Consider the following 12,291-nt stretch of genomic DNA (forward strand, 5'->3'; position numbering starts at 1 on the left):
CTTGATTCTAATGCCCATCTTTTGGATTTTTCTGGTCTCATACTGCCTTATTTACATTGCTTCTTGGAAATCTGCATGTATTACATCATTAGTATTGATATGGTACATGTCCCTTGTCCCACCCACTTTGTTTTAATTTTGGTTTTGGTGGTCTTTTGAACTAAGCAAACCAAGTAAGCAATGTCCAACAGACAGATCTCCTATGAAGCTAAGTTTAAGTGAAAAGTTGTCTGCTGTGCTTAAGAACATGAATTTAGATATTTCAGTGTGATATCTGGATGTATTATCAGAAAAATTTCATGCTTGTGCATAGTAACATGAAATCTTGCTATTAAAATGTTGATCATATGACTTAATTTTAATTTTGACTCCTGAATTTTGACTGTTTTGTAGATCTTCTCTATCTGATAGTCATAAATGAATATATTTGAAAATGTAAACATTGTGATGTGAAGCACTAAATTTGACAATAAAATGTTTTATCAAAAATGCATTTATTGCTGTTTGAATACATTAACTTCTGGTAGCTGCATGTTTGATGGTATAGTGTCTGCATTACATTCACAAACTGTTTTAGGTTTTTGACATCACAAAAATCAGATGTGCATTAGAGTTGATGATTTATTAGAATAAAGAAAACATGATAGTTTTTAATTCCAGAAAAGGTTGAGCTGTATATTTATTAATAATTAGAATAATTTGCTGTTAGATATAGATTAGGGTTTCTCAAACGGGATCCTGGTTGTTTTTTAACCCGGGAAACTTTTCTTATCCTGGGAAATCCTGCAAATTTCTTAAAAATTCACTTTTTTCTTATTTTGTATTAAGGTTGAGGAATTTTCAAATAGAAAGCATAATTAACTCATACACTGTCAGAATACATTTGTATTTATTAATTTTAAACCTACTTATTAGTTTTTTTTTAATTTTTGATTGTTATGGCATGTCACAAATGGTCAATAATCAATATGTAGCTTATTTATGGCAAGACTCTCAAAGTTCTTTACCTGTAATATCTGGAATAATTGTGCTTATACTGTCTTAATTTTTAACCATGCCCAGTAGCTACAAATGAGTACAAAGCCTGCAAATATAAAGTTTTTCTTTATAAACCTGATTATTAAAGCAAAACATATTGCCGAATTATCGAGCTATAAGCTTGATGCCGCTATTAATTAAAGCAGCCGAGGTAGACAAATCAAGAATACTAGAGAGCAAAAGAAGTACTACAATCTTGAAATGAACTAGAAATCTTCCAGGCTACAGGTGAAAAAAATACATAATATCTGTCTTCTCTTAAATGTATTAAACACGATTCCAATCACATCCATCAATTGAATCAGAGAGTATTCTTGGTAGCAAGACTTTTCATTACTAAAATAAGAATTAGATTGAGTGATTGGAGTATTGACCATCTTTGCTTTTTAAAATCTTATAAAAGTTTACAATATTTTGTATTATATTTTATTTAAAAAACAAAAATTACATTCTAAGTTAGAAGTTTGATTTAAGTTCATTTTTTTTTAATTTTTAACTCAATTCAAAGCATTTTTTTTGTTTTTGTTTTTGGTGTATGCAGTTTCCAGTAAACTTTAATAAATTTTTTTCTATTTGTGAAAATTTCTATGTAATTCAAAGGTAATTTTTATTATATATCTTACATAGCATTATTAATATGATTTTGGAGGTTACAGAACATATTAAATTACTTTAAAAAATGAAAAATAATTATACCATTTGATTTCAAGATATTTTGTATATCTTAAAAATAATTAATTCTTTCCTGGGAAACAGTTCACTTTTATCCCAGAATCCTGGGACAAGCAAAAGACCGGGAAATGAGAAACTCTAATATAGATTTATTAATCTCTTGTTAATTTTTTCATACATTTATTTTTTTTATTATGATTTCTAATCTAAACTAGAAGTCTAGAAAATTCTTGAAAAAAGTGAAATTTGAATCTAAATTTAATTATTATTAAAATTAACAAGAGATAATAGTATCATGTTTACATCTCTATTCTAATTAATAATAAATTAATTAATGCTTACATTATTCCAATTAATAAAAAATTTACTAACCTGATCATTTCCAAAATTATTAAATAACTTACTTATCATTAAAAAGTATTTATATTACCTGTTCAGCAATTATCTCGTATGTAGAATATTTATGTTTTTGGAAAAATATTTTAGTTATTTATCACTTCTATTGAATTATCTAAATTACTTTTTTTAAGTTTCTTCAAATTTTATTAAATGGTGATACTTTAGCATTCATTTCATTAACTGATGCTTGAAAGCATATTTTCTGCATCATAGATGATGATAATCATTCAAGACTTTTGTTAAGCATGCATTGAATTTTGAACATTTGCTTTGAGGATATTGAGAAAATTAATATTATACAAAAAATTATTAAAAATTTATAAGTTGTATAATTTATGAAGGAAATAACATATATAAGTAAATATATTAAAAATACAACTACTCAAAACTGGATATACATTAATAAACACTGAACATATTTGTGCCAGTTATATATGGATGAAAACATTTGCTTTCTTGTAGTCTTTTCTTGCAGGATATTGGTTATATGTGCAGTCTGTATGTTAAAAATAATGAATCATAATGTGAGTAACCCAATTTTTATTTTTTGTACAAATGAATCGTAGAAGCTTTGAAAACATCTTTAAATTTTATGACTAATGCAGCATTTTAACTTCAAATAATAACATTGTAATAATTTATTCTTCAAACACTTTACATTTAAAATTATAAGGTATAGTACTCTACATACTGAAAGTCTCTATGATTTAATAATCAAGTGTAAAACTAGTTAAAAGATACATTTGGGTGTATATATGAAACATGTTCCATGAAAAAAAATACTTATTTAATTATATTATCAACAAAATAATATAAATGATAAAAAAATAAAGAATAGATATTTATAAAATAACCAAGAAAAATGTGATATTAAAAATCACTAACATGGAAAAATACTGATAAAGACTTATATAATATTCAGTTCAGTTTTATTCAGAAGCAAAATATTTATAAATTTGTGCATAATGAAATGATTATTAACAAATGAAATAGAATTTTAAACTGTCAATATAAAAGACAACTCATTAAAATACAAGATTGTAGCTAGCATCAACACAAAGTTTAGCTAATTTATTATCTGAGATTTAAAAAAATATGGCATCTTGGGAGTGAAATTTTAAACAAATTATAGAATTGAAAAAAGATGAAATAGCATAAAACAAATTTGTACAAAAAGGTAATTAAACAAAGGTAAATTAAACAGAAAGGTAATATACAAATTGTATATGATCTTTTTTTGAATTATTATGAATAGCACAAACAGAACTTTCTCTGCAATGGAAAACAAAAACAAATTTTTTGTATATTTGTACTTTTGTGTGTGTATTGCCAGCCAAAAAGTATTTGTATTAAAAGTTTAATTTAAAACTTTCAGAATCTGTAACTTTGTTTTTTATGTTCTCTATACTGTAAAGTAAGCAGTTTTAGGAATGATTGAAAGACAGACTTAAAAAAGTTATTTATAATAAAAAAGTATAAATACAGTGCAATAAATAATAATAAATAAAATGCCTTTCTTAGTGCTAATATAAATTACTTTTGTCAGTTCATTTTCTCACAGAGATATGAGGGTAATGTCTTAGTTATTGATCACTAATGAATAGAAAAGTATGAAGTGGATTTTACTTATCAAATCCATACAGGTCCTCCATATAGTCTCTGGCCATGTACAGCATCCTTTGCCAAATATCTGGTAGGCACTGTACTACATTGGCAGAGCTGTTTTCACAAATAGAGCACACAAACTTTACTATTGAACTATAATGATGTCTGTCTATAAGAATTGACCCTGTACAAGAAATTCCTTAAACATCTCTTAAAGCCTGCACTTTTCTGAATGAGAAGTGCATTTTTACAAAAACAGCCAATCTTGTTATACAACAATGCTCTTTACTGTATTACTGGTGTGATAACAATGCTGCTGCAGAAATAGTGTTGGGAAATCCTATTTATTTGGCATGTCTTCCTGTTATTTTTACTTGTTCCAGAAACTGTAGAAACCTTCACAAGGTTTAACTTTTTCCATCAACATGTCTCATTCTAGCTGCAACAGAGTGGTCCATGCACTGTATCCATAAAAACTATTCTGCTGATAGAGTATGGCACCTGCCAGAATTTGGCAGGTGCTACATATAACCAGAGACTGTGGATAGCGTGTAAAAACTTTAATGTGTACATCCTACTTCATACTTTTTTATTCATTAGTGATCAATGATTATGATATGGCCAACTCATGTAAATATACCAGAAATATCCAGCACAAATTATACTTACTAAAAATAAAGAAAAAAACAAACATTTTCAATGATTTTTAAATTGTCATCTTTAGGATGAAACTGGTCGAACATCATTCTCATTATATTCTATCTCCATTATAGACAACAGATTCAACAAGAAATGGGTCTACATAAGAGCAACAGTTTGATCTTTTTACAAGCATATCAAGGAACACCATTATTCTATTCAAAAGGTCATTTCCATCACAACATTAGCAACATTTGCATCTAAAATGATATAACAGTACTTCTCAATGAAACAAGAATTATACATCTTAGTAGGAATTGGAGTTATCTAAAACATCTAGCTATTCTCAAAATATACAAAGCTAATTTTCGGGACATGGCCATAAATTACAGGGAGACAAATACATTTTCCAAAACATGGAGATCTATTTTTGAAGTAAGACTATAAATATTGGGTTGAGTCATAAATAAGTTCCGTTTTCTAAACTGAAATTTATTTGCCAATAAAATGTACAGCAATAGACTTTAATCTATCACATATTCACCATCATTATTAATGACTTCTTGCCATTTTTCGGGCAACTTGTCAATTCCTCTTGCATAAAATTCTGGTGGTTTCGAATCAAAAAACTCCTGGACGAACTCCTGAACTTGGTCATCATTTTGGAAGCATTGCCCTTGTAAAGCATTCTGCAGTGCCCGGAAAAGATGGAAATTTGTTGGTGCCAGGTCCGGTGAATAAGGTGGATGAGGCAAAACAGACCAGCCAAACTCCTAAATTTTTTCTTGTGTAATCTTTGCTGTGTGTGGCCTTGCATTGTCATGCAATAAGGTGATCTTTTTTCTGTTAACAAGTGCAGGGCGCTTTTCATGAAGTTTTAGCCGAAGTTGCTCTAACTGTTGTATGTATACATTTGCAGTAACAGTTTCATTGCGTGGCAACAACTCAAAATGGATAATTCCTCGACGATCCCACCATACACACAACAAAATTTTCCTTCCATGCACACTTGGCTTAGGGTCCGGTTGTGGCTGATCATTTTTGTCAACCCATTGTCTTTTTCGAATAACATTTTCGTATGTGATCCACTTTTCATCTCCCGTAACAATTTTAGCCAAAAATGATTCCTCTTTTTGCCAAGAAAGCAAGGTAGCAGCTATCGACCTTCTGTCAGCCTTATTCCGTTCACTGAGGTTATGTGGAACCCAAACTCCCAACTTGCTTACTTTTCCTAGCTTTTGGAAGTGACGATTGATAGTTGATGGGATGTGTGCAGCTTCTCTGCTAACTCCCTCGTCGTTTGCCGTGGATTCTGCTCAATCAAGGCCTTTAAAACGTCATCATCGAAGTCTGAGGAGCAGCCTGGTCTTTCATCATCTTTTAAGGAGAAATCACCAGAACGAAATTTTGTAAACCACTTTCGAACTGCTCTGTCTGAAATTACGCCACTGCCGTAGACATTGCAAATCTTTTTTGCTGTTTCTGTAGCGTTATTGCCGAGTTTAAACTCCCACAACATGATATGGCGTACATGCACTTTCAGATGTTCCATTTTAAATGAATTCAGAAACAATTTTTTATTACATTATTGACACTTCAGTGTTAAAATTTACATTTATAGACTATTTGCTAATAGCCACTAATAAAACTCAGTTGAAGCAACACAACATCTGGCAAGTATTCGACAGTCATTTACACCTACTTGCTAACGGAACTTATTTATGACTCAACCCAATATTAATCTTACTACTTAAAAAATAATCATCATTTTTCAATCAATGAAATAATTGCTTCATGCGTTTTAAAGTGAAGTTCAGATTTTCACATTGATGTTCATCCATCTTCAACCTGAAGATGTCAATATAAAAATCATCAAGAACATTAATTTTTTTCTTTATTTTTAGTAAGTATAATTTTTGCTGGATGTTTCTGGTATGCAGAAGTATTGCTGTATATACTGTAAATAGTTGTAAAATAAATAGACTTGATTTGAGATAAATGAGTTGCATGGTGTTCTTTCTGACGGACTGTAAATCTGGAAATCGGATGGCACAATCCTGAAATTTACTACCACTAACATTTTTGATCTTGTTACGGATCTCCTTCAAATGTTCAAAACAGTTATAAAAGAATGCAGAAAATAGCATAATATAGATTAAATATAAATGAAACATTTTAAGATATTAACTTCCCTAGAATGCAGCAACAGAACAAATATTCAAATAGCATCATCATTATCAATATCATCATTTATTATTTCATATTTACAGAAAAAGTGAATAAGTAAATCTATAAAATATTGCAAATCCTAATACTTAGCTTTTTATATTGAATTTAAATTTAAGATTTCCAATGTTTGTGACCAATGAAGATATATTTTTTAATTATTTGAATATTATTATCTTACAAGTTAGCTTTAATTTTATACTCTAAATGAAATTGTTTTTAGTAGTTTTAGATTAAGATGAAAAGTAAAATATAAGCTGGTTTTATTATATCATCATAAAAGACCAGTAAGCAAATATTATAAAGTTCCTGTCTTGACCAAAAAAATTCTAAAAAAGATGAAAAACCATCATAAAGATGTATAATAGCTCTTTCAATTGAGTACAAAGAAAGAACTGTTTGAAACTAGTGCTTATTTTTTGTCAGTTTTGAAACATTTTCATCAAAAAATTAAATGCTTTAAACAGTTATATTTTAATTTTTTTGAATGGTTTTTTTTATTATTTATTAATGACTGAATTTTAAAAATTTTAATATATTTTTTTTTTCTTTTCTTTGAGAAGGACTTGAAGTCAAGAGGTTATATAATTAACATTGTCTACTTTGTATACATGTTATGAATCATTTGCAGGAACATTGCCACACCTATAAGATTATTTTCTTGTCTGACTTGTGAGTACCAGACAAGAAAATAATCTTTATTAGCAGTTGCACCAGTTGAACTTTTATAATATAAAGACATGTTATCAACATTAGAATGGTTTTTAATTAGATGTTGTATATCTTTATCATAAAATATATTTTGACAGTCTTAACTCGTAATGAATGACAAGAATGTCTTATGCTGTAACTCAACTTTTGAGTAAGAGAGTTGTTTTTGATTATTAACAAGCCTTGTATGTTAAATGTAAGGAAGTCAGTACATTTATCTAATGAAAGCACAATCAGAATCTCATTAAAAATACCTTTTTCAACATATCACATGAATTTTAACTTCAAATAAGATATTATACCAAATCTTAACTATCAAATTGTTTGTTTATATATAATTACACCAGTTTGTGAATTTTACAAGTAATTTTAACTTCTTCATGCAAATAACCATTTGTATTAATGGTGAAAAGTAGCATCTCATTAGATATTCAAAATTTATTACTGTCAGAATTAGTAGATTGCATAATTGTTTGGTTTAATGTAAGTTTTTTAATGAGAAAAATAAATTTTTTTGAATTTGTATAATTGTTAAAAAACTTAAAAGTTAAAACAGAATATTATTCCTTATTCTTAAATCTTGTTTATACTTTAGTAATGCTTGTTTGAAAGGTTTCAATATCAGGGATGGGAAAAATACAAGACTCTCAAATCTGTATTTTTTAAAATTGACTACAACCCCCATAAAAAGATTCAACTCCCAACTCCAACACTCCATTCATGTTCAATACTACTGATAAATTTAACCTGCATTCAGTCTAATGAATACAATAACTGTTTTAAAGTGGTTCTGTTCTACATTTCACCATTAAATTGCTTTTCAGTTTAAATGTTTTAAATATATTTGTTATTTTGATTTCAAACTTTTGAACATAGTACTTTAATGTAAAGTGAAGAATTACATGGGTGTTTTGCATTTTTTTTTTTTTCAGTTTAGATTTGAAAAAATAGCAGGGCCATAAAGTCATTTAAATTATTTATGATTAAAAATTAATTAATGTGACTTTATTGAAATGCTATTATAGTCAATGTACTGTTTAATGCTTTCATACCTAAAATGCTCTATTTTAGAGATCTGCTTATAGGTGAGAAATGATATGAAAACTTAAGAAAATTTCTGCTTCATTCTATGCATTTTCTTGATTTGTAAGAATATCTTAGAAGATTTAGCACTTGTTTGGCCAATAAGTGCTTAGTGTATGAAATTATAATATTTTTCTCCAAGAAAACATAGCTCTATTGGAATCAGTTTTTGAGACATTATAGTTTTAATGTTAACAGGTTTTTTTGTACAGTACATTTGCATAGAAGTGAAGTTCTTAATTAAAGAGAATAAGGAGGTTGGAAGTGCTCTATTTTCAAAAGGAAAAATTTAATATTTGATATGCACATTTTAAGCCATATAATAATACCAAATGTAATATTCTGTTTAGTCAGTGAGGGATATATGATTGGAATGTTGTTTACTTCTATTGAATATGAATTGGCATTTACTTGACTAGCTAAACTTGTCATGCATCTTTCATGTTTATTCCATGTGTTTGGAATGAATATCAGAATTGAGTCTAATTGAAATATGCTTAAGATTCGATTTAAAAATGTGTGTGAGTATTATGAATTTCATTTATTTCAGGATATTTTAGAAAGCAAAATAATGAATGATTCTGCATTATTCTCTTATCAAATATTATATGAATGGAATGACCATGCCTCATTTTTATTCTGTAAAGTCTTAGAATGATTATACTTCATTTTTTGTGGAATGATCATTTGAGTGATTATTTCATTCTAAACTATGATATAAAATATTATAGAAGTATGATACTTGATTAATCAAATTATCCCTTTCTTTCAGTAGATGTTTTTTTATATTATTATCCTAATACCAAACCTTTTATTGATGAGAGTATGAAATCAATTTCACATATATTTAAATTGTTCTACAGTTTGAAATTATCTGTTTTGAAAATGCATAAAAATGTACATTGTAAAAATTCTACATTGTGTTATGCTGATAATGATTTTATATAAATTTAACCTTAATCCTTTCAAAATCAAAGAATAATTGAAACCCACAGATTATAAATGTCTTCATTTTTTAGTGTAAATAGCATATTATCAATATATATCTTAATTATTTCAGATATATGATTTCAGTAGATATTTGACTATTGTGATGCTAACTTTTATCAAATTTGAAATAATTTTAATGAAATGAATTATTAAATGAATTATGATGAATTTGAAATTATATGACTATGAAATTATAATGACTTACTCTGAAATAAGTATTTTTGTCTATTTCTAACTTATGCCCTACTGAATGGAATTGTTTGGAATATTTTGTAAACCCAAACTTTCTTGGTCTAATAATGAACTTTCTAACTACTTCAAATTGATATAAAATGTATAATTGAAAAAATTCTCTAGAAAATATATTATTTTGAAAGTTTTTTTTAAATGAAGTACAGATGGTAAATCTAAAGCTGTTTAAAAAGTTTGAATAAGTGTGACAGATCATAACTCTCCTATATTCATTCAAAAACTCCTGGAGTTGACAACTTTGCCATTACTGTTACAATGCATATTTTTTATTTCTATCTGAAATATTGATATTTTCTAAACATTTATTATTATACATTTAAAATCAGTATCATTTTATTAGATTAAAAGTGCCTTAAATTAAAGATTACAAAACAGCATTTTTATTTGCTTTATTGTTATCTGTATAGAAACTCAGTCTTGTGCTGTTAATAATTGTATGATATCTGAATAATTTAAGTAAATTCATTTTTAGACTCTTCAATGATTTTTACTTAATCTTTTAATCCTGTGTATTTTTTAATGTTTTTAATAGATTACTTCGTAATGTTATTTGATTTTAGAATAGCTATTTTTAATGTAAAAATATTTTTTAAAAAAAGCATTAAAATTAGCAGAAAAATTTTTTTAACATATATATACAGTAGAGCATTGATTATCCGACCCCCGATTAACCGTCACTTCGGTTAATCAACCATTCTAGTTAGCAAATTTCAAATGTCCGCTAGTGATGTGGCACTACAATATTTGACTATGTCTTGGCTATTTTAATATTATTTTTGTTAAATTTTTGCGTGTTTTAGCTGGCAAATGGTCGAGCCGGACCATTGAAGGGAGGCTAGTATTTAAACGAGACTTAATTTTCTAATTATGAGTGGTTGTTTGTTTTGTGAGCAATAAAATAATTTAAAAATAATTTTTAACGATACAATAGTGACGATTATTATTTAAAAAAAAATTTTTGTTAGGTTTAACATCGATGAAAATTCAACACGAAGTTGGTAATAGCGATATACTAATATACTATAGTAATAACGTATTTTTTTCATTCTTTTCAGTTATTCGATTATTTCAGTTATCCGACCAACCTGAGTCCCCAATTGAGTCGGATAATCGATGCTCTACTGTATATGTTAGGAAATTATTCTTTAGTTTAATTCGTTTTATATCGAGTTAATGGAATTTAATTCTGGAAGAACGTTTTAATTATTAACTAGATATTAGGAAAAAATTTAGTAATATTTTGTAGGAAAGTAGCACTCATTATTTTTTGTATGCTATAATTTATTTTTAATTTTGTAACTAAAATCAGTTAGATGACAATATTTTAATTATCATGTTTGTAAAATTTTTTTGGTTTACAAAATTTTATTATTTATTTTTATAAATTATATCAAATTTATTTTCATTTCAATAGATATGTAACTATTGTGGATTGAATGAAACAAATTCATTGATATGAACATTTTGTAACAAATTTTTTATATTATTGTTGTTTCTTATATAGTTGTCAGCTCTGTGTAGATAAAAATTGAATCATAATAAGCATAATATATTTACTGTACTTTAAATTAGTAAGATCATGATAAAAATGAGGAATTAAATTAAAATAATAATTTTTATTTGATGTGTTTTTGTTTTTGCTTTTTTTCTTTGTAGGTTTATAATCGCCCATCATGTTCATTAAGTTGGTTAGAACGACATATATTGTGTCATGGAGGAAATAAACCTTTCAAATGTATTGTGGAAAGGTGTGATCAACGTTTCACATCTCAAAGTGCTTTAGAAAGGCATGTAAATTCACATTTTAATAGTGCATCTGCTCCAAATGGAAACAAAGTGGGGCGAAGTAAAGATGACACACCTACTAAGTTAATAAAGAAGAAAAAGCTTAGGTATCGTCGCAAGTGTATGGCAGGTAAAAGAATGTTTATTTATTTTAAAAAATTTTTATTTTTACATACTGAAATGTTTTAAAAATTTTATTAAACAACTCAAAAATAAGACAGTTGAATTTATAAAGTAGTTTTTAAGTAAATAAATAAAACACTTTACTTTAAAAAGCATTTAAAGTATAATATTTGCATATATTTTTGGTTATTATGTTATCCTTTTGTGCTACAATAGGAACAAAAAGTGTTTTTATTGTATTTTTAAGTAAATTTATTTTTTCAGCTTAGTGCATACAGTTCTCTCCTTTTTTTATTTCAAGATAAAAAATTCCATTAAAATCCTCAGTATTTTCAGGCTTTCCATCCCATTCTTGAGTACCAAAACCATTGTAACAGAAGTGCCACATGGATTCTAACACCACATATTGTAAAAACCTATTCCTTTATATCACTTGCTAGCTTCCTAGGATTTTAATGGAATTTTTTTTGTCTTGAATACCAAAAAAAAGCAGAGAACTGTACAAAGTATCGAATGAAATAAAACAAAAGAATAAAATAAATATTTAATTTTAACTGTAATTTTTATGTAGGATTGTGGATAACACACAAGTAAAATAAGGGCAAAAAGATCTGAATTATTTAAAAATTGTCAACATTTTCAGATTTTGCTAGGTAAAATTATTCAAAAACTATTGGCTGAAATTTTTAAGAGCAGATGAAATTGAATTGAAATCATATTGTATAAGATTATAAAAATATAGGTCAAATGGATCAATAAATGATTTAT

At 27.1% G+C, this 12,291-nt stretch overlaps 1 protein-coding gene across 4 annotated transcripts in view; it reads left to right on the plus strand.

Moving 5' to 3' along the window:
- LOC111624048 (zinc finger protein AEBP2-like) overlaps positions 1-12,291 on the plus strand; it is a 125,173-nt gene that overhangs the window by 61,524 nt on the left and 51,358 nt on the right. For all 4 annotated transcript variants that reach the window (XR_002756507.1, XM_023366828.1, XM_023366829.1 and 1 more), the window contains exon 3: positions 11,272-11,530. Coding sequence is in view for 3 of the 4 variants with exons in the window: in XM_023366828.1 (XP_023222596.1) it covers positions 11,272-11,530 (259 nt within the window). In the remaining variant the exon portion in view is untranslated. The remainder of the gene's footprint in view (positions 1-11,271; positions 11,531-12,291) is intronic.

Source organism: Centruroides sculpturatus, unplaced genomic scaffold (assembly GCF_000671375.1).
Source record: "Centruroides sculpturatus isolate CEXI.00-Female unplaced genomic scaffold, Cexi_2.0 scaffold323, whole genome shotgun sequence".
In the NCBI taxonomy this organism is placed as follows: Eukaryota; Metazoa; Arthropoda; class Arachnida; order Scorpiones; family Buthidae; genus Centruroides; species Centruroides sculpturatus.